Consider the following 27,623-nt stretch of genomic DNA (forward strand, 5'->3'; position numbering starts at 1 on the left):
TATGGTAGCTCTCCGCATCTTGGGAAGTGACGTCAGTAAACATTAGCCGGCTGTCTCCGTGGCAGCTGGAGTTGGATGAGAGGCAGCGCGCCTGATAGCCGGGATATCAGGTGAGAAGCAGGTACTGCTGTGCTGTGGATGAGGTTATACACTACCAGCCTACAGTACTGTCTGTTCCACAGCAGCTGCAGACAGGGGCAACAACTAATTGGAGGTCCAACTGAGAGACAATTATGGCAGCTGTCTCTCTGGAAACACTTATAATACCACTCCTAACCCCCCCTCAATGGGTACCTGTTGTAGTTCAGGTACCCTGCACGTGTGCAGTACATAGAGGCAGACACATGGTACCCCCCATGGTACCCCCCACATTTCAGGTTATGTGCATAGGGAAAAGTTAGGGCTGGTTCCCACTTGATGCATAGATTGCTATTATTATTATTTAGTATTTATATAGCGCCAACATCTTACGCAGTGCTGTACAGAGTATATTGTCTTGTCACCTAACTGTCCCTCAGAGGGGCTCACAATCTAATCCCTACCATAGTTATATGTCTATGTTATGTACCATGTAGTGTATGTATCGTGGTCTAGGGTCAATTTAGTTGGAAGTCAATTAACTTATCTGTATTTTTTTGGGATGTGGGAGGAAACCGGAGTACCCAGAGGAAACCCACGCAGACATGGGTAGAACATACAACTCCTTGCAGATGTTGACCTGGCTGGGATACGAACCAAGAATCGAGCCCTGCAAGGCGAGAGTGCTAACCACTACACCACCATGCTGCCCATGCATAGAGATTGCTAGGCGATTGAGTGGCACTAATTTTTTGCAATTCCGTTTTGTGATTCTTGTTAGGAGGAACAAGAATCACTTTGTGATCACTGCCAAAGTTCTGTGTGCAGCGCATGTGTGATGCACATGTGTGATTTATGCAAACCGCAAATGCTGCAGTGACAACGAACCCATAGAAATATCTTGTTACAGCACTTTGCTGATCAGTGGCAATTGCTGCTGAAAACCGCTTCAGGGAAGGGACACACACGAAAATAGACAAGTGTGTCCCCTGCCTCAGTGTAATCTAGGCCTTTTTGTTTATGGGACAGGAGAGAAGGTCAGTGGTTGGCACAGGAGATGAAGTTAGAATTAGGCACAGGAGAGATTAGTGTTAGGCACAGAAGAGGGGAGGATAGTGTTTGGCAGAAGACAGGTTAGTACCAACTACTGAATCTGAGAGAGCGGCCTAAGCGCTTTTAGTCCTATGGGAGAAAAGCGCTATAGAAATGTTATTGTTATAGTGCAGGGCTGTGGAGTCGGTACAAAAATCTTTCGACTCCGACTCCTCAGTTTATGAAACCACGACTCCGGGTACCCAAAATGGCTCTGACGCCGACTCCTTACTCTAATACTTAACAGGGCTGTGGATTTTGTACAAAAATCATCCGACCTCCGACTCCTCAGTTTATGAAATAAACGACTCCGACTCCGGGTGCCCAAAATTGCCCCGACTCCTCGACTCCACAGCCCTGTGTTAGGCATAGGAGAGGGGATGTTAGCTTTAGGCACAGGAGAGGGGAGGTTAGTGTTATGTACAGGAAAGGAGAGGATAGCGTTAGGCATAGGAGAGGGGAAGTTAGTGTGAGGCACAGTAGAGGGGAGGTTAGTGTGAGGCACAGGAGAGGGGAGGTTAGTGTGAGGCACAGGAGAGGGGAGGTTAGTGTGAGGCACAGGAGAGGGGAGGTTAGTGTGAGGCACAGGAGAGGGGAGGTTAGTGTAAGGCACAGGAGAGGGGAGGTTAGTGTAAGGCACAAGATAGGGAGGTTAGCGTTAGGCATAGGAGAGGTGAGGATAGTGTTAGGCATATCAGGAGGAAGTTTAGTGTTAGTGAAAATACAGACAGCAAAGTCAGTGTAATGTATGTTAGCTTGATGATGAAGGCCAATTCATTGGACAGGAAGATCGGTATAATGTATGTAAGTTTGACATAGAGCCTGCTGGGAAGATGTGTTGAGAAGTGATACTACTGCTAACACTGATGAAAGTACCAGTACCTTTCCTATGCAGTTGGTGGACCTGACATCAAGGACCTTGGTAGAGTTTTGAGGTTTCTAGGCACACTTCTATTCTAAATGGGAGATCTGGGAATAGTTAGGGTAATGTAGAATGCCAGACTGCAGACATCCCTGCCTAAACCAGCTTCAAAAAGGCTCCAAACAGGCAGCAGACATAAACTGTGAGTAAAATACTGTGATAGTCATCTGTTTTACCTACATATGAAGATGATGTCACATTTGTTTGAAGTATTGTACAGGTTTGTTTGAAGTGATATCTGAACAAAGTCCAGAGTGTATGTGCTCCAGTTTCACCTAAAGGAGAGGGAGGGCCACTTAAAGTAGCTGGAGGTCACGCTATGGTCCTCTGGGATCTTGTGGATTTTATACAAGATCATCCGACTTCCGACTCCTCAGTTTGGGAAATCACCGAATCCAACTCCGGGTACCCAAAATTGCTACAACTCCGACTCCACAGCCCTGGTATTTCCGCTTCCTGTTGACTTCCTAGTGATTTTCATAAAACGCATTTTAAAAAAACGCATGCAAAACGCATATACAAATATATATGGGAACCACAAATGCATTAAAATGCACACAAAATGCAAGAAAAACGCATGTGCGGGAAAAATAACGCAAACGCACAGAAAACGCACGGCAAACGCATATGCAACAAAACGCGACCTTTCACGCACTGCCTAGTGTGTTCCTACCCTGAAGCAGAATCTCACAGCAATGTTTCCAACATCTTGTGGATTCCATGCCATGAATAATTGTAGCTGTTTTAACCTCCCCGGCGTTCTATTGAGATCGCCAGGGAGGCTGCGGGAGGGTTTTTTTTTTAATAAAAAAAAAACTATTTCATGCAGCCAACTGAAAGTTGGCTGCATGAAAGCCCACTAGAGGGCGCTCCGGAGGCGTTCTTCCGATCGCCTCCGGCGCCCAGAATAAACAAGGAAGGCCGCAATGAGCGGCCTTCCTTGTTTTGCTTAGATCGTCGCCATAGCGACGAGCGGAGTGACGTCATGGACGTCAGCCGACGTCCTGACGTCAGCCGCCTCCGATCCAGCCCTTAGCGCTGGCCGGAACTTTTTGTTCCGGCTGCGCAGGGCTCAGGCGGCTAGGGGGGCCCTCTTTCGCCGCTGCTCGCGGCGAATCGCCGCAGAGCGGCGGCGATCAGGCAGCACACGCGGCTGGCAAAGTGCCGGCTGCGTGTGCTGCACTTTATTTGAAGAAAATCGGCCCAGCAGGGCCTGAGCGGCAGCCTCCGGCGGTGATGGACGAGCTGAGCTCGTCCAGACCGCTCAGGAGGTTAAGGGCAAAGGGAGGCCCAGTTTAGTAAAGGGTTCCTAATATAGTGCTGAGTGTATCATTTTTGAGCTCCAGCCCGAAAAATGTTTTCTACAAATATTAAAAAGGTTTTATAATCGTGGATAATCTGACCAAGATTTCCTGCTTAACCCTGAATTGATCAATGTTTAACGCCAAAGGGAAAATAGTTAGTACTGTGATAAGAATCGTTTAAAAGTCTGTTACGTTGGTTTAATTTTTTTTACTACATTGATCGTGGTGGATATGATTGATTTTAGCAGAAACTGGATCAACATTGCTGCTAAACTGGGTGTGTCAGCCATTACAAGCCAGTCACTGTTGCAGTTGGGGCGTTTTTATCTCCAGCAGGAAGGTTTTGCTATATAGCTGTGTTTGACCAGATACACGTATCTGAGATATGGTTTTCATGGGTAACTGTATTTTATCATTGCTCTGCTCACTTCATTGAACAACTGAGGTGAGTAAATTAAAGAAAACCTAAACTGAAAATTTAAAAGTCAAAATAAGCATACACAAGTCATACTTGCCTCCTGTGTAGTCTACTCCTCAATTTCTTTGTCTTCTCTCGCGTCCTGTTTGTCCACTGTGATCAAGGGAATTTTCCGTCCTCCATTTTGAAAATGGCCATTACCCTATAACAGCTTTCTGGTCAGCACACTGTTAAACTGTAACATCGCCCACTTGAGCCAGAGGGAAACATGGACATTACCTGGTACATCAGTTTTTCTCTCAGCTATAATTGACAGCAACTGATATTTTACTGACCGCAACTGATATGGTATTTCAGATCTGACAAAATATTGTCAGAACTGGAAGCAATTATTGTAAGAAGAAAATGGTGAGCTTCTGAGAGGAACTGATGGCAAGGTAACTATGTAATGTTCATTTAAAGTTACCTCATGTGTTTATTTTAGATATTTTTACTCAGTACAGGTTCTCTTTAAGCTTTCATCAATGGAGCTCTGCCAACATTTATTGGATTTACTGGGGAGGAGATTATGGTGAGACTGTAGGCATGGCAGATGTCTGTCTTCCCACCATCTGTGGCCTTTCTGTGTTATTTGTAATCGTCACATGCTATTTACAGGAACTATGGCCAAAGACTCACTGTCAGAAGCCGGCCTGCACTTCGATGAGCTTAACAAACTGCGCATCTTGGATCCAGATGTGGCCCAGCAAACAGCAGAACTGAAAGAAGAGTGCAGAGAGTTTGTAGACAGTAAGTCACTTGTTCTGCACACACAGAAATGACAATGGCTCTCCCACATGCTTATACCGATGACATACACTTCAGGGGACGCTCTAAGAAAAGAATACATTTTCTCATGGGAGATGATTTTGCACCATAGCAGTAATGTACCTTTTCAGGCTACAGTGAGCATAAACATACTTGTGAGACCTAGGGCTTGATTCACTAACTGGCGCTAAGCCGGTTAGTGTGCGCAAACCACGGCGTTAGGTGGTTTGCGCCCACACACATTGGATACTGCGTGCGCAGTGCGGGTGCGCCTACATTAGTGCGCGGTGTAATGATATCGTCGCACCCGTTGCTCCTTGATAACAGCGCATCGGGTGCCCCCGAAGTGGCGCATTAATGCGTCGTTTCAGGTGCACCCGATGCACCGTTATGGTGCGATGTTTAAGGGGCAGCGGGTGCGACGTTATCGTCACACCGCGCACTAATAAAGGCACCCCCGCGCTGTGCGTGTAGTGAGCGGGGATGCGCGCAAAGCTGGATGCACGCAAAGTAGCTTTGCGCGCACCAGGGGGAAAAAGGCTTTTCACTCCAGCGCTAACACTTAGCGCCAGTTAGTGAATCAAGCCCCTAAATCCCATTTGACTGCAAAAAATAGTTAAGTTCACATTAATGTGTATAAGGGGCTACAACCTCTCTTGGATTAGTTTTGCTGTCCTGTACCCTCCAGTTGTAGGAATTTCTCTCACTTCCTCTCCAGATAGGAAACATGGAGACTTCTCACCTAGGTTGACAGTGGCAGCAACTGATAAAAAAAAAATTTATAGGGTGAAAAAGAGTTACAGTCCATGATTAGATTTGAATATCGCCAGTTTTTATATTGAAGTAGTGGGGGGAAAAGTTAGATCAGAAGTAGTTTTTGTGACAGAAATGCAATTTTAAGTTGATCTGGGACAACTTAATGTATTTTGCTAGGTACACACTATGAGATATTCTGGCACATTTACTGTCAGATCGATTGTTTCCAACATGTCCGATCATTATCCAATTGATTTCCAATAGAAGTGAATGGAAAACAGTTGGAAATCGATTGGAAGATGATCAAAAATCAATCAGAAATCAGATCAGACATGTTGTAAATAATCATTTTGACAGTAAATTTGCCAGAAAAGCTCATAGTGTGTACCTAGCATTAGAAAGTGCACCTTTAAACTCTTGTGTTGAATAGAACATATAAAACATATAGTAGACCCTGCACCACTTCCAGTACCAACATTCTCTCTGATGCTAATACTCTGTGTTTTATCCTATAAGGTTATATGAGTCTTCAACATTACAGATTGTCACATTCGGCATTTATTTATTTGTAGCGTGTAATTTTTTTTAAAGAAATATTTCTTGTGTTTTCAGAAATAGGCGATTTTCAGAAAATAGTGGGCGGATTGATTGATCTTGTGGATCAGCTTGCTAAAGAGACGGAGAATGAGAAGATGAAGGTGAGCTGTTATCATCTGTCAGTACTGTGATTTTTCTCTCACACATAATGACAGAATCAGGAAGCTTTGGGTTTATGTTTGCTGTAGTCAGTGTATCTGATTTCTGCTGCATGTATATTGTGTTGATATCATATGCAGCCAATATAGTGTTGTGGGAATCTCTTGTATGCAGCAGTCAAAGTAATAGAGGTGCTGTATGTTCTGTTGTATGTAGTAGGCACAGTGGTGGAGAGAGGTGTGTATGTACTGGTGTATGTAGCAGGCACAGTGGTGGAGAGAGGTGCTGTGTGTCCTGCTGTATGTAGCAGGCACAGTAGTGGGGAGAGGTGCTGTGTGTTCTGTTGTATGTATTAGGCACAGTGGTGGAGAGAGGTGCTGTGTGTACTGGGTATGTAGCAGGCAGAGTGGTTGAGAGAGGTGTGTATGTACTGGTGTATGTAGCAGGCACAGTGGTGAAGAGAGGTGCTGTGTGTAATGCTGTATGTAGTAGGCACAGTGGTGGAGAGAGGTGCTGTGTGTACTGGGTATGTAGCAGGCAGAGTGGTGGAGAGAGGTGCTGTGTGTTCTGTTGTATGTAGTAGGCACAGTGGTGGAGAGAGGTGTGTATGTACTGCTGTATGTAGCAGGCACAGTGGTGGAGAGAGGTGCTGTGTGTAAAGCTGTATGTAGCAGGCACAGTGGTGGAGAGAGGTGTGTATGTACTGCTGTATGTAGCAGGCAGAGTGGTGAAGAGAGGTGCTGTGTATACTGGGTATGTAGCAGGCAGAGTGGTGGAGAGAGGTGCTGTGTGTACTGTTGTATGTAGTGAGGTTGCTTCTCATCCAAGGGAGTGGGCTCACTCACAATTTTGCCAAAAAAACACAGCCATGAATAAAGAATGGTACCAAAACACCCTCCAACGGCAACTTCTTTCAACAATCCAACAACAGTTTGGTGAAGAACAATGCATTTTCCACCCCGATGGAGCACCATGTCATAAGGCAAAAGTGATAACTAAGTGGCTCAGGGACCAAAACATTGACATTTTGGGTCCATGGCCTGGAAAATCCCCAGATCTTAAACCCATTGAGAACTTTTGGTCATTTCTCAAGAGGCGGGTGGACAAACAAAAACCAACTAATTCTGAGAAACTCAAAGAAGTGATTTATGAAAGAATGGGTTGCTATCAGTCAGGATTTGGCCCAGAAGTTGATTGAGAGCATGCCCAGTCAAATTGCAGAGCTCCTGAAAAAGAAGGGTCAACACTGCAAATACTGACTCTTTGCATAAATCTCATGTAATGGTCAATAAAAGCCTTTGAAACGTATGAAGTGCTTATAATTATATTTCAGTACATCACATAAACAACGGAAACAAAGATCTAAAAGCAGATTGGCAGCAAACTTTGTGAAAACGAATATTTTTGACAGTCTCAAAACTTTTGGCCAGGACTGTACTGTATGTAGCAGGCACAGTGGTGGAGAGAGGTGCTGTGTGTACTGCTGTATGTATCAGGCACAGTGGTGGAGAGAGGTGCTGTGTGTACTGCTGTATGTAGCAGGCACAGTGGTGGAGAAAGGTGCTGTGTGTGTTCTGTTGTATGTAGCATGCACAGTGGTGGAGAGAGGTACTGTATGTACTGCTGTATGTTGCAGGCACAGTGGTGGAGAGAGGTGCTGTGTGTTCTGTTGTATGTAGCATGCACAGTGGTGGAGAGAGGTGCTGTGTGTTCTGTTGTATGTAGCATGCACAGTGGTGGAGAGAGGTACTGTGTGTTCTGTTGTATGTAGCATGCACAGTGGTGGAGAGAGGTGCTGTGTGTTCTGTTGTATGTAGCAGGCACAGTGGTGGAGAGAGGTGCTGTGTGTACTGTTGTATGTAGCAGGCACAGTGGTGGAGAGAGGTACTGTATGTACTGCTGTATGTTGCAGGCACAGTGGTGGAGAGAGATGCTGTGTGTAATGTTGTATGTAGCAGGCACAGTGGTGGAGAGAGGTACTGTATGTACTGCTGTATGTTGCAGGCACAGTGGTGGAGAGAGGTGCTGTGTGTACTGTTGTATGTAGCAGGCACAGTGGTGGAGAGAGGTGCTGTGTGTTCTGTTGTATGTAGCAGGCACAGTGGTGGAGAGAGGTGCTGTGTGTTCTGTGTGTAGCAGGCACAGTGGTGGAGAGAGGTGCTGTATGTTGCAGGCACAGTGGTGGAGAGATATACTGTGTGCACTGTTGTATGTAGCAGGCACAGTGGTGGAGAGAGGTGCTGTGTGTTCTTTTGTATGTAGCAGGCACAGTGGTGGAGAGAGGTGTGTATGTACTGCTGTATGTTGCAGGCACAGTGGTGGAGAGAGGTGCTGTGTGTTCTGTTGTATGTAGCAGGCACAGTGGTGGAGAAAGGTGCTGTGTGTACTGCTGTATGTAGCAGGTACAGTGGTGGAGAGAGGTGCTGTGTGTTCTGTTGTATGTAGCATGCACAGTGGTGGAGAGAGGTGCTATGTGTACTGCTGTATGTAGCAGGCACAGTGGTGGAGAGAGGTGCTATGTGTTCTGTTGTATGTAGCAGGCACAGTGATGGAGAGAGGTGCTGTGTGTACTGCTGTATGTAGCAGGCACAGTGGTGGATAGAGGTGCTATGTGTTCTGTTGTATGTAGCAGGCACAGTGGTGGAGAAAGGTGCTGTGTGTACTGCTGTATGTAGCAGGCACAGTGGTGGAGAGAGATACTGTGTGTACTGCTGTATGTAGCAGGCACAGTGGTGGAGAGAGGTGCTGTGTGTTCTGTTGTATGTAGCAGGCACAGTGGTGGAGAGAGGTGCTGTGTGTTCTGTTGTATGTAGCAGGCACAGTGGTGGAGAGAGGTGCTGTGTGTTCTGTTGTATGTAGCAGGCACAGTGGTGGAGAGAGGTGCTGTGTGTTCTGTTGTATGTAGCAGGCACAGTGGTGGAGAAAGGTGCTGTGTGTACTGCTGTATGGAGCAGGCACAGTGGTGGAGAGAGGTGCTGTGTGTTCTGTTGTATGTAGCAGGCACAGTGGTGGAGAGAGGTGCTGTGTGTACTGTTGTATGTAGCAGGCACAGTGATGGAGAGAGGTGCTGTGTGTACTGCTGTATGTAGCAGGCACAGTGGTGGAGAGAGGTGCTGTGTGTTCTGTTGTATGTAGCAGGCACAGTGGTGGAGAGAGATACTGTGTGTACTGTTGTATGTAGCAGGCACAGTGGTGGAGAGAGGTACTGTATGTACTGCTGTATGTAGCAGGAACAGTGGTGGAGAGAGGTGCTGTGTGTACTGTTGTATGTAGCAGGCACAGTGGTGGAGAGAGGTGCTGTGTGTACTGCTGTATGTAGCAGGAACAGTGGTGGAGAGAGGTGCTGTGTGTACTGCTGTATGTAGCAGGCACAGTGGTGGAGAGAGGTGTGTATGTACTGCTGTATGTTGCAGGCACAGTGGTGGAGAGAGGTGTGTATGTACTGCTGTATGTTGCAGGCACAGTGGTGGAGAGAGGTGCTGTGTGTACTGTTGTATGTAGCAGGCACAGTGGTGGAGAGAGGTGTGTATGTACTGTTGTATGTAGCAGGCACAGTGGTGGAGAGAGGTGTGTATGTACTGCTGTATGTAGCAGGCGCAGTGGTGGAGAGAGGTGCTGTGTGTACTGCTGTATGTAGCAGGCACAGTGGTGGAGAGAGGTGCTGTGTGTACTGTTGTATGTAGCAGGCACAGTGGTGGAGAGAGGTGCTGTGTGTACTGCTGTATGTAGCAGGCACAGTGGTGGAGAGAGGTGCTGTGTGTACTGCTGTATGTAGCAGGAACAGTGGTGGAGAGAGGTGCTGTATGTACTGTTGTATGTTGCAGGCACAGTGGTGGAGTGGTGGAGAGAGGTGCTGTGTGTACTGTTGTATGTAGCAGGCACAGTGGTGGAGAGAGGTGCTGTATGTACTGTTGTATGTTGCAGGCACAGTGGTGGAGTGGTGGAGAGAGGTGCTGTGTGTACTGTTGTATGTAGCAGGCACAGTGGTGGAGAGAGGTGTGTATGTACTGCTGTATGTAGCAGGCACAGTGGTGGAGAGAGGTGTGTATGTACTGGTGTATGTAGCAGGCACAGTGGTGGAGAGAGGTGCTGTGTGTACTGCTGTATGTAGCAGGCACAGTGGTGGAGAGAGGTGCTGTGTGTACTGCTGTATGTAGCAGGAACAGTGGTGGAGAGAGGTGCTGTATGTACTGTTGTATGTTGCAGGCACAGTGGTGGAGTGGTGGAGAGAGGTGCTGTGTGTACTGTTGTATGTAGCAGGCACAGTTATATGATACTCCACTGAAGATGGGGATAGATTCGTCTTGGCGCGGAAGATGTTCTTATCCTCATGTAACATGGTATTTGCTTGTTTTTTTGTTTTGTTTAGGCCATCGGTGCCCGTAATCTATTGAAATCCATTGCTAAGCAAAGGGAAGCACAGCAGCAACAACTGCATGCACTTATAGCAGAGAAGAAGCTGCAGCTAGAGAGGTGGGAGCCTGTTTTTTGGTATTAATTTTATAGCTGTGCCTTGAGTACTAAAAGACAATTCATAAAGCATTACTACATTCGGTAATGCAGAAAACAGCTGATGTTACAGAGCCCTTAGGAAAATGTAAATTCATAAAAGCTGTTACCACATGAAAAGCTGAAATTACCAAGCAGTGAGGTAAATTACAGACTTGTGCGGTAATTACCTCAACACGTCAGTAAATGTCAATTTATACAGCCAACACGCAGTAAAGCCACAAAGAAATATCGTCAGCTTTGAAGTAGTGAAAAGAGTGCGGAGTCTGTGTGAGGAGACTGTGCTGGGGGTGTGATTCGCATGCAAAAGCAGTGATAGCTGTGACTGACAGGAGCAGGGAGCCAATAGGAACGGCCCCTGTCTTCTGCAAGTCTGTATGATGGAATCTAATAGGACCCGCAGCCTTCACCGGCGGGACATGCTTTTCAACCCTCCAGGCAGCAGCAGAGCAAGAGCGGAACAAAACAGGCATCCCCTGAATCCCTCAGGCTGTGTGTCTGTTTAACCTCTTGGGTACCTGTTTGAAGGTATGTAGGAGCTAGGACGAAAAATCACCTAAGCATAGCATGTGTAAAGTTTCTTGGAGGTTAATCTAAGCTGTGGCAATTAAATAGAATGTTAAAGACTAATAGACAGATTCAGAGCAGATTCAAAGCAAGCAGAGACAGTATAACAAAACATGTACATAAAGGGTGTCAGGATGCCTCGCAATGCCCTCACTGAATGGAACAGCTTGTAACAACACAGAGACACCCCACACTGCTCTGATGTTAAAGAGAAACCGTAATCAAGAATTGAACTTCATCCCAATCAGTAGCCGATTCCCCCTTTCCCATGAGAAATCTATTCCTTTTCTCAAACGGATCATCAGGGGGCTCTGTATGGCTAATATTGTGGTGAAACCCCTCCCACAGTGTGATATCAGCGCCTCACAGCACTGAGGTACTGACATCACACTGTGGGAGCCTTGTTGCATTGTGGGAAATAACAGCTGTTTCCAACTGCCAACTGCAAGCAGCATCTCCTTCCAGTCACATCACCTGCCAGCAGTAAAAATGTCACCATGTGATAAATGTCACAATGTAAATCAGGGAGAGGAAATATTTTACAATGAGCAAACACTGACTAAATCATTTATACATAATTATTGTAAAAATTGAGCACTTTTTTATTACCTTATTTTCACTGGAGTTCCTCTTTAAAGGACAACTGAAGCAAGAGGGATATAGAAGCTGCCATATTTATTTCCTTTTAAGCAATACCAGTTGCCTGGCTATTCTGCTGATCCTCTGCCTCTAATACTTTTAGCCATGGACCCAGAGCCAGCATGCAGCAGATCAGGTGTTTCTGACATTGTCAGATCTGACAAGATTAGCTGTATGCTTATTTCTGGTGTGATTCAGACACTTCTCCAGACAAATAGATCAGCAGGACAGCCAGGCAACTGGTATTGTTTAAAAAGAAGTACAATGGGTTGCAAAAGTATTCGGCCCCCTTGAAGTTTTCCACATTTTGTCACATTACTGCCACAAACATGCATAATTTTTATTGGAATTCCACATGAAAGACCAATACAAAGTGGTGTACATGTGAGAAGTGGATTGAAAATCATACATCATTCCAAACATTTTTTACAAATAAATAACTGCAAAGTGGGGTGTGCGTAATTATTCGGCCCCCTGAGTCAATACTTTGTAGAACCACCTTTTGCTGCAATTACAGCTGCCATTCTTTTAGGGTATGTCTCTACCAGCTTTGCACATCTAGAGACTGAAATCCTTGCCCATTCTTCTTTGCAAAACAGCTCCAGCTCAGTCAGATTAGATGGACAGCGTTTATGAACAGCAAGTTTCAGATCTTGCCACAGATTCTCGATTGGATTTAGATCTGGACTTTGACTGGGCCATTCTAACACATAGATATCATTCATAAAGCATTTCCGCATGCGGAAATGCTAAAAACAGCTGACTTTACCGACCACTCGGCAAAGTCAGTATTCATAAAGCCTCTTTCCGCATAAAAAAATGACACTACCGAGCAGAGTGATAAATCACCGCCTTGTGCGGTGATTATCCGAACAAATGTAGAAAAATGTTCATTCATAAAGATCACCGCAAGCGGTGAGAGGTCGGGAAGTACCGCTCCCTGTGATGTGGCAATACCAATGCAAGTGAATGGAGACACACAGACCTCCCAGGCAGCTGCAGCAGAGCGGAACACGGAGAAATGTATCAACTCGGCAGCTTCCGTGTCTCCGCCTGCCTACCGCCTGCCTAGTTCGGGGAATCTCCGCACTGCCACCGCACCTGGATGTTTTTTTATGAATGCCCACCCAGAAGTCTAAAACACCGCCAGCGGTGTTTTCCCGCACTGATTCCCCGTACCGACAGCTCCTTTATGAATGATAGCCATAGATATGTTTTGTTTTAAAGAGGAACTGTAACGTCAAAACGTCCCCTGGGGGGTACTCACCTCGGGTGGGGGAAGCCTCCAGATCCTAATGAGGCTTCCCACGCCGTCCTCCGTCCCTCAGGGGTCTCGCTGCAGCCCTCCGTGCAGCGGTGACGTCAATATTTACCTTCCCGGCTCCTGCGCAGGCGCTCTGACGGCTGTCGGCTCCGAAGTAGGCGGAAATACCCGATCGCCGTCGGGTCTGCTCTACTGCGCAGGTGCAAGTTTCCGGCGCCTGCGCAGTAGAGCGGACCCGACGGAGATCGGGTATTTCCGTCTATTTCTGAGCCGAAAGCAGCCACAGCGCCCCCGCTGGAGCCAGCAAAGGTAAATATTGAATCTACAGTTGGGTCTGTCGCCGGCTGTTCGGAGGGCTGCAGCAAGACCCCCGTGGGACAGAGGACGGCGTGGAAAGCCTCATTAGGATCCGGAGGCTTCCCCCACCCGAGGTGAGTACCCCCCAGGGGAGGTTTTTGATGTTACAGAGTCTCTTTAAAGCATTCCATTGTTGCCCTGGCTTTATGTTTAGGGTCATTGTCCTGCTGGAAGGTGAACCTCCGCCCCAGTCTCAAGTCTTTTGCAGTCTCCAAGAGGTTTTCTTCCAAGTTTGCCCTGTATTTGGCTCCATCCATCTTCCCATCAACTCTGACCAGCTTCCCTGTCCCTGCTGAAGAGAAGCACCCCCAGAGCATGATGCTGCCACCACCATATTTGACAGTGGGGATGGTGTGTCCAGAGTGATGTGCAGTGTTAGTTTTCCGCCACACATAGCGTTTTGCATTTTGGCCAAAAAGTTCCACTTTGGTCTCATCTGACCAGAGCACCTTCTTCCACATGGTTGCTGTGTCCCCCACATGGCTTGTGGCAAACTGCAAACGGGACTTCTTATGCTTTCTGTTAACAATGCCTTTCTTCTTGCCACTCTTCCATAAAGGCCAACTTTGTACAGTGCATGACTAATAGTTGTCCCATGGACAGAGTCTCCCACCTGAGCTATAGATCTCTGCAGCTCGTCCAGAGTCACCATGGGCCTCTTGACTGCATGTCTGATCAGCGCTCTACTTGTTCGGCCTGTGAGTTTAGGTGGATGGCCTTGTCTTGGTAGGTGTACAGTTGTGCCATACTCCTTCCATTTCTGAATGATCGCTTGAACAGAATGATCGCTTGGGATGTTCAAGGCTTTGGAAATCTTTTTGTAGCCTATGCCTGCTTTAAATTTCTCAATAACTTGATCCCTGACCTGTCTTGTGTGTTCTTTGGACTTCACGGTGTTGTTGCTCCCAATATTCTCTTAGACAACCTCTGAGGCCGTCACAGAGCAGCTGTATTTGTACTGACATTAGATTACACACAGGTGCACTCTATTTAGTCATTAGCACTCATCAGGCAATGTCTATAGGCAACTGACTGCACTCAGATCAAAGCGGACCGAATAATTATGCACACCCCACTTTGCAGTTGTTTATTTGTAAAAAATGTTTGGAATTATGTATGATTTTCGTTCCACTTCTCATGTGTACACCACTTTGTATTGGTCTTTCATGTGGAATTCCAATAAAATTGATTCAAGTTTGTGGCAGTTATATGACAAAATGTGGAAAACCTCAAGGGGGCCGAATACTTTTGCAACCCACTGTAAATATGGCAGCCTCCATATTCTCACTTCAGTCCTTTAAGAACAGGTTTTTGTCAAAAGGCTTTGGTAATTTACCGTACTTCTACCGCACCTGTGAAAACAGCAATTTCCCCGAGAGCCAGACAGGAGAAATACCGACTAACAGCTTGTACAATTAGCTAGCTTGGGGGTTGATTCACTTTTTAGAGATCCTTGCACCTTGGCCCAATAGGCTGCGTGTCAAGTGACAGGCAGCCTATTGGGCCAATGAAAGTGTGGGGATCTCGGTCTAAAAAGTCACTGGACCTGACAGGGTTCAGAGTGGGACAATTGGGGCAGCTGTTAGTTTTGGGGGGAGTGCGAGTAAGTTAGTAGTGCAGGCTACAACAGTTTTACTTGCGCTGCCACACTAAGCCGCGCTGCTTGAGCAGTGCAGCTTAGTGAATCGACCCCTACTGATTTGTCTGTGAGCCAGATGTAGCCATTAAAAGAGCCACATCTGGCTCCCTACCCCTTCTCTAAGCAATGGTCCTCTACAGAGATCTTCCAGAGAACATACCTTAAATAAGAAATCTGTACAAAGCAATTGTTGCCTCTTCTTATGCGTGACCAGTGATCCGTTTTCTGCACATCAGGTCAGTCGAATTAGACTAATCAAACCTAATGTGCAGATAATGAAGGTGAACATGAGAATACCACTGTAAAGCTCCCCTGAAACAACTAACACGGTACAATACTCTGCTGCTACTGAAACATCTGTGGGAGGCTGTATCTTTACAGCTACTTTGAGGAGGTACTGTATATATGATACTTAAAGGGAACCAGAGAGGAAGGATAGGGAAAAATAGGAAAAGGTTTTATACATACCTGGGGCTTCCTCCAGCCCCATAAGCACGGATCGCTCCCACGCCGCAATCCTCCGCTTCCTGTATCGCCGGTACCGGGCCCCGTCACTTCCGGCGGATGCGACCAATTGTCCGCATGCACAGGGGCTCCCTCCATACCCTTACGCATGCGGCTGCGCAGTTTGCAGCCGCACGCGTAGGTATATGGAGGGAGGCCCTGTGATGCGGACAATTGGCCGCGTCCGCCAGCCAACTGGCCGACTCGCGGAAATGACGGGACCCGGTACCGGCGGATCCAGGCAGCGGAGGACGGCGGCGTGGGAGCGATCCAGGCTTATGGGGCTGGAGCAAGCCCCAGGTATGTATAAAACCTTTCCCCCAAAGTCTCTGGTTCCCTTTAATGATCTCCACATCAACCCAGAATGCCAACAGCCAGCTGGAGCGGGCAGTACAGTTTCCTCTCCAATGGTGAGTTGTGGTCCGGTTGGAGTCCAGATGCGTTTCCACCACATCCACTTTCTGGAATTATGCAGGTCAGATTTTTGCTTTGCGGACTGACAAGTGAGAACGGATCCTTTTACTAACGTAGAATCAGTGTGCAGTAATTGTGATCCATTAGGATCCTGTAAAACAGACAAAAATGTTCATTTGTGTCTTCTGATTTGAGCCGAGCCTTGAAGTTTTGCAAGTAAAAATCACAATTCCTCCTCCTCCCTTGGTCACATGCGGTAGGGTGAAAGCTGCCAACTTACATAAAATTGTAATATACAGTTCAGTCAGTAAGCAGAGCACTGCTGTTTTCAGTCTGCACGGTTTTCTTTTCACTCAGAAGCTGTATCTCCTGCATTCAGAGATAAAAGAACAATCGCCTGCAGCCTAATGCTTCATACACACTTGAGATAAGTCTTTGGAAAATGCAAGATCACAGACCAATTTTACCCCCTTCCATGTAGTATGAGAGCCATACTCTACACAGTCTATTCTATGGAGCTGCACTCCCCATCAGAAAAAATTTTTGCAAGATGCTGCACACAAAGATGCCCGTACACACTCAAAAGATCATTATCTGCAAAAGATCTGTTCCTGCAAAAAATCCATTCCTGCAAAATGCATTCATAGTTTATGAGATCTGCAGATCCTCATACACACCTTGTTTAACAGACTTCATCTGCATATCCGGCAATCATCTGCAGATCTGAAAATCCATCCTGGTGGATCTGATCTGCAGATGATTGTCTGTTAAACAAGGTGTGTATGAGGATCTGCAGATCTCATAGACTATGAATGTATTTTGCAGGAATGGATCTTTTGCAGATAATGATCTTTTAAATGTGTACGGGCATCTTTGTGTGCAGCATCTTGCAAAGATTTTATCTGATGGGGAGTGCAGCTCCATAGAATAGACTGTGTAGAGTATGGCTCGCATACTACATGGAAGGGGGTAAAATTGGTCTGTGATCTTGCATTTTCCAAAGACTTTTATCTCAAGTGTGTATGAAGCATAAGGAGCTCGGCACTGCACATTTCAGGGACCAATGATGATTTTAGCAGAGAATTAACACTATTAAACCCTGCAAGCACTTTTTAACCACTTGAGGACCGCAGTGTTAAACTCCCCTAAAGACCAGGTAATTTTTTTGCTTCACTGGGCTGTGCAGGCTTTTCAGCCTCCTGCACAGCCCAGCTAAGAAGTATGGAGATCGGACTCGCCTCCTATTTTTGTCCCTAAGGGGACATGCCGCCAGAGATGTCCGATCGCTGCTGCACTTTATTTTTTTTTTTTCGCCTCATAGAGGCTCTCTTTCCCTCCATCCCCCTCCCTCCCTCCCTCTCCTTCCTCCCTCCCCTCCGCCTACAGGATTGAACAGGATGGCGATCAGCCTATGAGAGGACGGCGTCATAGGCATCAGCCTATGAGAGGACGGCGATCCCCGGCCAATCAGAGGCCGGGGATCCCCTATCTCGTTCTGGAGAGCGCAGCGCTGTACGGATGTAAACAAAGGGGATTTATTTCCCCTTTAATTTACAAACAGCCCGTTAGCCGCGATCGGCAGCTAGCAGGCTGATCATGGAGCGGAGCTCCGTGAACCGGCAGGGAACGATCGCGCATGTGCGCGGCCGTCCCTGGGAAATCACAGCTCCAGGACTTGACGCCAATTGCCGTTAGGCGGTCCTGTTGCTGCCGCCGCGGCCACGCCTATTGACGTGACACGGTCGTTAGGTAGTTAAACAAGCTTTTGTTTGAACTTGGTTGTGGCTAACCTTTTGGAGCAGAGGGGAAATATTGACTTAATAGTTGTGTTTTTAAAGTACTTTATCTTGTTATTAAAATACTCTGAGTGCCACCGATTACTATTGTTACAGCACTGACCATGACTTGGTGGTTGTGAATCCAGTCTGTGAAAAGGGAGGAATTTGTGCACGTTCTGCTATTGCTGTTTTGCAATTAGCCTTTGATGTGTTACACAGAGAAATATTGAACTACAATAGAGCTCAAAGTGCAGCCCAAGCTGTGTGGTCACCAGATAACCTTGCTTGGGCTGTGTCAGTGTGATAAACTCTGGCCCAATGTTGTGTCAGTGTCTGGGAAATGTGAGAGAACATTTCTTTTGGTTTAAAACTTTTAACAATGAAAAGCTATGTACCAGTTGCAGCAAATGGCAGATTCTCACCACTGACAGACTGGTGCCCCCTCGCAGTCCCTCTGCTGTCACTCACATGGTTACCCCAGTGCAGCTGTGTACCCCATATCACTTCTCTGCACACAGAATGGTACAAATCCCCAACACCGCTGTACTGAAGGTGAATGTATAATTCTCAGTATGCAAAGGCTGTCGGTGTGCTATAAATCCACTGGCTTTGGATTTATTTCCTAACTTGGAGTTGGGTATTTGCATGACTGCCCACTGTTGTGAAGTGATGCTTTGTGACTGTTACACTTAGCAAGGGGACATGATTATATGCAATTGTTTAGGAAGTTTAATTTATGGTAATGCCATAGTAAGTACTATACAATAATACACCAACCTCTGATCACTCTGACCATATAGATTGCTGTGTGTGAGAAATGGAAGTTGGAGGCTAATGAAAGTCGATGGAGGTGATTCCACAGGAATGATTGCGATTACCCCAAATCACAGTCACAGGTCCAGCAGCATTTTTTGAGCGATTGCGCTCTGATACAAAGTATAGGATCGCTGCAAAATCATTTTTTCAATTGCTTGTACTAAAAGATTGTGCAGTGATTTTACTAGCCAGAGCCAAAAAAGGAAATCGCAATTACTGGACAAATCATTAGCATTAAATTCAAAGGCGTATTAGAAATCACTCCAGAACATGCTAAGATCGCTACAAAAAGCACTAAACATTTTGCTCTTTCTAGTGGGCCCCAGCCCTAATAGAGTGAAAATGGAGCTGCGGAAAAAACAAAGGTTTGTTATAACTATGCCTTACGGTAGCAGCCATGACAGGTACTCATTTATTGTGACAGTGGGGGATTTTGCTGCAGCATTCTCCTCTGTTCAAGACCAGTGGGCTTCCTGATTAACTGTGCAGAAGAGCTACCTATTGCTGGCTCCACTGTGCTTAGATTGGAGGTCCATATGCAGATGCCAAAACTCGGCTGTGGGACTTGTCAATGCCCTGTGACAGCCACTGCCTATAAAGTGCACCTGTGGTCACACAATAAGGCAATATTGTTTTTTTTTTTAACTTAATAAAAGTATATAAATTCCTGCTACAACCACGCTGCATACAACAGCTTGTTTGCTGACTTCAGGCTACAGACCTGGTGGAAGTGATAGAGAGCCTTCTCTGGAGGAGATATCCATATCTGAATTCTATTGTATAAAGGGTGGCTGCTCTTTAAATTCAGATACTCTTCTAGAATTACTACTTGTTGAGTTGTGAGATTGCTGCACCACACACGGACAGCAGGGGGCGTATCTCATAATGTCATCCAAATTACACAGTGGCACAGGATACCGTTTATTACCTGAGGGGCGAAGGGCTGGCATTATGCTTTTCCTGTTGCTGGCAGTTTCCCCCTCTGTGTTAAGGCTGATATTCAGGACCTTGAAATTAGTAGCAGTTTTGTTTGTTTATATCCTGTAACGCTCATGCACGAATTACTGTGTGGTGGTGCTTCTGCTCATCTGCCTGACCCCTTGTGGAGTACCTATGTCCCAAAAATGTTCTATTTTTGGTCACAAATAATTACCTGCACGGAGTAGGAGTGTGCTGCTTATTATTCAAAAGCCCCAATTATTTTGTTTTGTTTTTTTGTTCAGCACTCAACAAGGTCTCCAATGAGAAAATCTTTTCTTGTGAGCTTTCTCCTTGGAGATAGTTTTTAATTTTGCCTACAAAATAACTTTTCAAGATCTAACAAATGAAAAAGTAGTAAAATGTAGGAAAGAAAAATGTAATATAAAACTTATTTTGAGTATTTCTTTGCTAGGGGTTTAAAAGGTATTTGATTACTGATATCGTGTGAAAGCATCTCAGGAGAAACGTTGATGGAATAGGGGCCCAGGAGTTATAGTGTGACTAGCATTGGAGTTTGAATTTGGCATATCGAATTTGGAACACCGGAATCCTCTCCGGCACCATTTCAGCACCAAACAAATGGGCGGGGGGGAGGGGCAGTTCAGTTAGTGGTGCTTTGCGTGACTCCGATACTTCCTTCCGGCTTTGGGGCCATGTGATACGCGTGAAGCGCAAGTAAGTGCACTGCCCCTTCCCCTGTCTGCTTGTTCGGTACTGAATGGTGCTGAGGTGTGGGGTTCAGGAGTATTCGGTGTTCTAAATTCGATATGCCAAATTTGAACACCAACAATAATTGTGACATCTTCTGGCCAATGGTGTTGCACAATGCATGCCGTATTGATCTTGAACTGTGCTTAACACTCTGCTTGTTGCTCCTGCAGGTACCGGATAGAGTATGAAGCTCTGTGTAAAGTGGAAGCTGAGCAGAATGAATTCATCGACCAATTCATCCTACAGAAATAGCACTTCTTACCCTTTATAGACATGACAAGAGCTTTTTGTTTTGTTTTGTTTTTTTATTGGAATTTTTCTCACAAACTTGTATCATTCCCATGTTTTCCTAATGGGACCCAGATCATTTCTAAAACCGGACATTCTGGTTATGAAATATTCCTTTTTTTTTATTGCAGTGGCTTGGAAAGGTGTCCTCCATTTCTACAATCTGAGACACTCAGCTTTATTCCTGTAATATAATAACATACCCTGGTCTGGATTGTATGTTTGTTCATCGAGTGTTAAGCTACAAATGCATCTCAGATTTTCATTGCCTGAAACAAGTTGTGATTGTTGTGGCTGAAAATCTAGGATGTGTACAGGTGAGGTGACATTCCCTCCTCCAACATTGGTGGCTGCCTTCAGTGATTGGTCAAGCTGCACTATCCCGGGCTGATGCGATGGTAGTCGCACAGAGGCGTGCTCCTGCTTATCCTCCCCTCTGCATAGAACAGAATAGAATGGCCCACAGTTTACCAAGCAGTGTGTCTGTACAAGAATTGTTCTTAAACCATTGCCCGACATAATCAGACAAAGGTTTCTGGCAACATTCCTAGATATGTACGCAGCGGTAGTCTAGCCTACTATGGTCCTATAGATTCATGCCATGTACACCCTTCTGTTTTATGCAGCGCACTAGCAAGTTAGCGGAGAAAGGAAGTGATCGAGTACTTGCCTTTCTGCTTCTGCATCTTCCCCTCCAGCTCTGGTCACATGACTCCATTGGCTGGATAGTGTAATGGTTAAGGGCTCTTCCTCTGACACAGGAGACCAGGGTTTGAATCTTATTATTATTAATAATTGTATTTATAAAGCGCCAACATATTACGCAGCGCTGAACATTAATTTAGGTTACAGACAATATTTAGGGGTGACATACAGCAATATGACAATACAGGAATACTAGAAAACCAGATCACACACCATAGTATGAGTACAAGGTATTGCTTAGTCAGTCACTGCATGGAGCATGGAGATTAGGCAGGTTAGGTTCACTTAGATGCATAGCATGGGTGCACAGTAATGGAGGTGCATGGGTACACAGTAATGGAGGTGCAAGATCAGGTAGGACACAAAAGGAGGAGGACCCTGCCCAAAGGCTTACAATCTAGAGGGAGAGGTAAGGACACGAATGGTAGGGGACCAGAGTTCAGCTGTAGGTTTAGAGCACTTGTGAGGGGTGGTAGGCCAGAGTGAAAAGGTGAGTTTTGAGGGCTTTCTTGAAGATGTTGAAGGAGGGGGCTGCCCTAATGGGTGGAGGTAGGGAGTTCCATAGTGTTGGAGCAGCTCTTGAGAAGTCCTGGAGGCGTGCATGGGACTGGGTGATTCGGGGGGCGGTTAGGCGAAGTTCATTGGAAGAGCGGAGTGAGCGGCTAGGTGTGTACCTCTGAGTAAGATCGGAAATGTAGGTTGGACAGGTTTTGTGGACAGATTTGTAGGTCAGACACAGTATCTTGAATCTGATTCTGGACTGGATAGGAAGCCAGTGGAGGGATTCTAGGAGAGGATCCGCCGTGGTGGAGTGATGGGAGCAGTGGATAATTCTGGCTGCCGCATTCATGATGGACTGCAGTGGGGCTGTTCGGGTCATAGGGAGACCAGACAGCAGGTCATTGCAGTAGTCAAGGCAGGAAATTATGAGGGCATGGATGAGGAGTTTGGTGGTGGCAGAGGTCAGGAAAGGGCGAATCTGACAGATGTTATGAAGGTGGAAGTTGCAGGACTTAGTGAGGTTTTGGATGTGGGAAGTGAAGGAGAGTGCGGAGTCCAGGGTGACACCCAGACAGCGGGCTTGAGAGGTAGGGCGAATGGTAGTGTGGTTAACAGTGACATGCACATCTGGGAGGTTCGTGGATGGCCGGGTGGGAAGATCATAAATTCAGTTTTGTCTAGATTTAGTTTCAGGAACCTAGCGGACATCCAGGAGGAGATGGCTGATAGGCAGGAGGAGACCTTGTCCATGGTAGTGGTGGATATGTCAGGGGTGTGGAGGTAGATCTGGGTGTCATCTGCATACAGATGATAGTTAAAACCCATGGAGGAGATAACCTTGCCAATGGAGGATGTGTATAGGGTGAACAGTAGGGGGCCAAGGACCGAACCTTGGGGGACTCCTATCGAGAGGTGGTTGGGGGTGGAAGAGGACTCATTGAAGACGGTCGTGAAGGAGCGGTTGGAGAGGTAGGATGAAAGCCAGGACAGGGCAAGATCGTGAATGCCCAAGGACTGGAGGGACTGGAGGAGTAGGGGATGATCTACTGTGTCAAAAGCTGCTGACAGGTCAAGGAGGAGGAGAATGGAGTATTTACCTTCAGCTTTAGCTAAGGCAAGGTCGTTGACCACTTTGGTGAGAGCAGTTTCGGTTGAGTGGGAATCTTGGCTCTTCCTGTTCAGTAAGCCAGCACCTATTCAATAAGGAGACCTTGGGCAAGACTCCCTATCACTGCTACTCCCTGTAGAGCGTGTCCTAGTGGCTGCAGCTCTGGCGATTTGAGTCCGCCAGGAGAAAAGCGCGATATATATTGTCTTGTCTGAGGACATAAGGTCCAGATCCATATGTGGTAACTCATAACAACCAGAATTATTATATCACTGTGCTGACTTTTATTTACTGGAATCTGACTGGCTGCTATGGACTACATAGCAGTGCCATTGGGTGCAAGAATTTATTTTTTTTAATCCAATATGTCTGCCTTTAAAAAAAAAAAATGCTTGTTTTATTATTACTTTACCTAGACGATAGGTGAAGTCTATCAATTTCTTCAATGCCTTTATGGATCAAAAGACATTTCATTCCCAGAACCGGTGGAAACTGTAACATTTTATAAGTAGGAGAATTAAGATTGTTCTGAGCAAAAATGAAGAGCTAATTATCTTTTATGGTCTGTTCATGATTACATTAAATCTGACCGGTAGTTTTGTGAACAACTAACTAACAGACAGAAGCTGTTTCTTGTTAACTGTTCCTACTGACAGGCTAATGTAACTGCAGAGTAGAGTTGGTTACATTTGCTGGAAATTCTGCTGATTCTATGCATAGTGCTGACACCATCAACAAGATGGCAGCTCCCATGCAGCAGATAACGCAGCAGAGCCCAACTATGGGAAAGAAGAAGAAGAAGAAGAAGAAGAATCCATATTAGCATTCTGTGGCAAGCATGTCTGTTACTCTGAGATGCAGAAGGTAATTTACTTGAAGCATGCGTTTTGTAACAATTTACTTTGAAAAGGAATTCTTCTCAGTGTTCTATCAGTGGGTGGGCTTTGGGTGGTAAGAGTGATGCTAAAAGCTATACTTGCCTTTACCTCAGCTATTGGGGGTTCTGAAGTGTTGAAGACCTGGCATTGGTGCTCCACTGTACATCCAGTTTAAAGGGTACCACTATTAGTTCCTTAGAAGTCTAATATAGGGCACTGGTGACTATCTTCTATGCCAAAAAAAAACCCAGGAATTTCCATGCTACAGAACTCTTGATGGTCACAGTCTGATAACACTGGGTAGAAATCTCCTTTATTCCACCCCCCCCCCCCCTTTCTTAGGGCCATGCGGCTCTGCCCCCTTAAAGGGGAACCTGTACTGAGTAAAAAGTTTATTTAAAAAAAATACATGAAGTAACTTCAAATAAACATTACATGGTTACCTTGCCATCAGTTCCTCTCAGAAGCTCACCATTTTCTTATTGCAATAATCCCTTCCAATTCTGACAACATTTTGTCAGAACTGAAAGAGATCAGTTGCTGTCAGTTATAGCTGAGAAGACAACTGACGTGCCAGGTAATGTCCATGTTTCTCTATGGTTCAGGTGGGTGATGTTACAGTTTAACAGTGTGCTAACCAGGAAGCTGTTATGGGGTAATGGCCATTTTCAAAATGGAGGATGGAGAATTCCATTGATCACAGTGGACAAATGGGACACTTGTGTATGTTTATTTTGACTTTTAATTTTCAGTTCAGGTTTTCTTTAAGGACCAGATGTTTTGGGTTTTTTTCATTTTCACTCTGTGATCACTGTGATGACTTCTGTGACTTCATTGGCTCCTGATTAGTGCACAGAAGTCAGCTGTCACTGGTCTAGCAGCGGTTTGTGCACGCGATGGCTGCAAGAGTTGGTGTAGTTACATCTATTCTGTCAGGGTCCAGCCAGATTTTAACTACAGGTGGCGCCACAGCAGTCAAACTGATCTCTTGGATGAGATGGTGACCTATTAAATTTCACAAAGGATTATCCTGAATTAAACATAGTTTTATACATCAGTAAACCACTTCATTTTCTTGGGAAAATTGACATGTGCTTGGTGAATTCATTTTTGACATTGCTGTACCTGTCCAATGACTCCATGGCCATGTGTTAAGCTCTGTACATACGCAAGATGAAACTTGGCTGAAGCGGCCAATAATGACCACCCCTGCCAAGGATCCAGTTTGTACAGCAACATGTGGCCGTGCAACAGCAGTTGAGAGCATGGTCCTCCTACTTACTCTACCTGCCACATGAGATCACTCCTGCCCCACTTCATCGGTCCTCCTTTCCCCTGCATGGGTACAAAACACATCGCTAGCCTGTAAGCTAGTGATGCCTCGATCCTGCAATGCCGCCTAAGATGTCAGGAGTCTTTCCCGTCCGGTTGACATTTCTCATACTTGTGACCGGGGCTTTAGGATGGGTTCACATTAGAATCGCAATTACTTGAGTTGTGATTCTATCAGCAATTGCGAGTAGCGATCTTGTTCGGGGGAACGAGAACCACAATGTGATGGTACCTGAAATTCTGCGTTTTGAAATTTTTACAAATCTCACACAATGCAGTGAGACTGGTCCCATACGCATACATTGTCACAACACTTTGCTGTTCGCTGGCAATCAGCAAAAGCGCTGAAATGTTGCTGAAAAACACCCCAAGGTGAGCCAGCCCTTAGAGATCCAACCATATGCATAGACATCTACCACTCTAGTGTACCTGGCATTTGTATACAGGCACCTTACAGAGAGGTGACAGACAAGGATTCCTCTCATTCAGCTGCATATGAATACTGTACATCTTTCACCTGATTTGTCTTTAGCAGACTCATTTTATTTTGGAAAAACTGGTCACTGGCTGGCCAAGAATCTAGACCAACTTTGCTCATTGGTAGAACCACAAATGTTCATTTGGTTTAAGTTTTATTAACATGCAAGGAAAAAAAATACTTTTAAAACTGGGTTCTGGAATATGACTGAAAATCATGAGCCTGCAACTTATTTATGTATAATGCATTGAAGAGAGCAATTCTGTTGTGCATCAGCAGCCAGAAGTGTAGTTGCTGGAAGCAGAACTCTCAGAGATGCATGTGATCAGTCCAGCCAAGGGATGCATTTGTAAGGCTGTGATTAGATGCTTCTCGTGTGCTCTGGTCCACATCAGCAAGGCTATGGGAAACTGAACTGTGATTGGCTGTTTTTGGTTACTGCATAACATTTCTTTCATTGTCATTTAAGCAGACTGCATTTTGCATTTCAGTGTTGTAGTAAATGGCATTATATTTTATTAATTTGCTGTGCTTATATGCGTGTACCATGTACATCTCACTATTCATTGTCAGGTATGTATAACATTTGCTCCTGTGATGGTTACTTGTAGTGATGCTGCAATGAGGGGCGTTTTGCCTTCTTCAAGGTCTGGTCTCTACAAGTAACATCACAGACCATCATCTAACCAGTTAACTGGTTTAGTTAGTTTGACCTATTTTATGTGAGTGTATTTGGCTGCATTTTATAATGGAGTGCCTTATGTGTATTATTTAATTTGCATGGACTGTATAAAGATGCATCAATTTTATCTTCTCTACTGTATGATGTTTTTGTTTTATTCAATGTTAAGGTGTAGATTTTTATAACTATCAGAGTTTTGTTGCTGTTTGCAGCTGCATTTGATTTGTCCAAATTTAAAGGGCAACTGAAGTAAGAATATGGAGGCTGCCATTTTTTTTTCCTTTTTAAACAATACCAGTAGCCTGGCAGCCCTGCTGGTCTATTTGGATGCAGTAGTGTCTGAATAACACCAGAAACAAGCATGCAGCTAATTTTGTCAGATCTGACAATAATTTCAGAAACACCTGATTTGCTGCATGTGTATTCATGGTCTATGGCTAAAAAGCATTATGCTGGGAATACACAAGTTTTTTTTCGTCAGATTTACTGTCCGATTGATTTTTTTAGATCGATTTCTGTTCACTTCTATCAAAAATTGTTCAGAAAAGTAATCAAAATCAGATTGGACCTGTTGGAAATTATCTATCGAACCATCTATCTGCGGGAAAAAAAAATCATGGTGTATTCCCAGCATGAGATGCAGACGATCAGCAGGACTGCCAGGCAACTGGTATTGCTTAAAAGTAAATTAATATGGCAGCCTCCATATTCCTCTCACTTCAGTTGTCCTTTAAGATGCATACAAGTTGCAACAGTTTACACAAAGTCAGAAAAATTAGCATCTCATTACTTATCATCCTGAGGTGTAATTACAAGCCAACACGGTGTCTATCCTCTTTCCCTGAAAATAAGATCTACCCTGAAAATTAGCCCTAGTTTGAATTTTGAGCATGCTTGAAATATAAGCCCTACCCCGAAAATGAGCCCTAGCGGAAGTTGAGGAGGAAGAGGAAGCCAGCAAGCGGGGACACACCGGTACAGTGCAGCTCAGGCACCAGTCCTGCCATCCCAACACGCAACAAGGTTATCAGCTGTGTGCAGGGATGACAGGGCAGGTGCCTGATCAGTACATTGTACAGGAGGAAGGGGCGGCCAGCCAGTGGGGACACAACAGTACAGTGCAGTGCTGATCAGGCACCAGTCCTGCTATCCCAACACGCAACAAGGTTCTCAGCTGTGTGCAGGGATAACAGGGCAGGTGCCTGAACAGTGCACAGGAGAAAGGGCGGCCAGCCAGTGGGGACACAACAGTACAGTGCAGTGCTGAACAGGCACCAGTCCTGCTATCCCAACACGCAACAAGGTTCTCAGCTGTGTGCAGGGATAACAGGGCAGGTGCCTGATCAGTACAGAGCATACCTTCAAATCCAGGAACAGCGCAGTACAAAGGAACAGGAAA

General features: G+C 45.6%; 1 protein-coding gene across 2 annotated transcripts; it reads left to right on the forward strand.

Moving 5' to 3' along the window:
- The first annotated feature begins 2 nt into the window (after positions 1-2).
- IFT20 (intraflagellar transport 20) lies at positions 3-26,351 on the forward strand. Of its 2 annotated transcripts, none has more exons than XM_068270243.1 (5): positions 3-110; positions 4,472-4,603; positions 5,990-6,075; positions 10,443-10,546; positions 20,423-26,351. In XM_068270243.1, exons 2-5 carry the CDS (start codon positions 4,477-4,479, stop codon positions 20,502-20,504), a joined length of 399 nt encoding a protein of 132 aa, XP_068126344.1. In that variant the 5' UTR covers positions 3-110; positions 4,472-4,476; the 3' UTR covers positions 20,505-26,351. The 2 variants fall into 2 exon arrangements, with proteins under 2 accessions (XP_068126344.1, XP_068126345.1); XM_068270244.1 differs by having other exon boundaries at positions 22-121.
- The last annotated feature ends 1,272 nt before the right edge of the window (positions 26,352-27,623 follow it).

Source organism: Hyperolius riggenbachi, chromosome 2 (assembly GCF_040937935.1).
Source record: "Hyperolius riggenbachi isolate aHypRig1 chromosome 2, aHypRig1.pri, whole genome shotgun sequence".
Taxonomy (NCBI): Eukaryota; Metazoa; Chordata; class Amphibia; order Anura; family Hyperoliidae; genus Hyperolius; species Hyperolius riggenbachi.

What these genes read in the sequence shown, in the direction of transcription:
- IFT20 (XM_068270243.1), top strand. Translation starts at nt 4,477, where the DNA reads ATGGCCAAAGACTCACTGTCAGAAGCCGGCCTGCACTTCGATGAGCTT. An exon ending in GTGCAGAGAGTTTGTAGACA is followed by an intron (nt 4,604 to 5,989) that starts GTAAGTCACTTG and finishes TTGTGTTTTCAG; the next exon opens with AAATAGGCGATTTTCAGAAA. An exon ending in CGGAGAATGAGAAGATGAAG is followed by an intron (nt 6,076 to 10,442) that starts GTGAGCTGTTAT and finishes TGTTTTGTTTAG; the next exon opens with GCCATCGGTGCCCGTAATCT.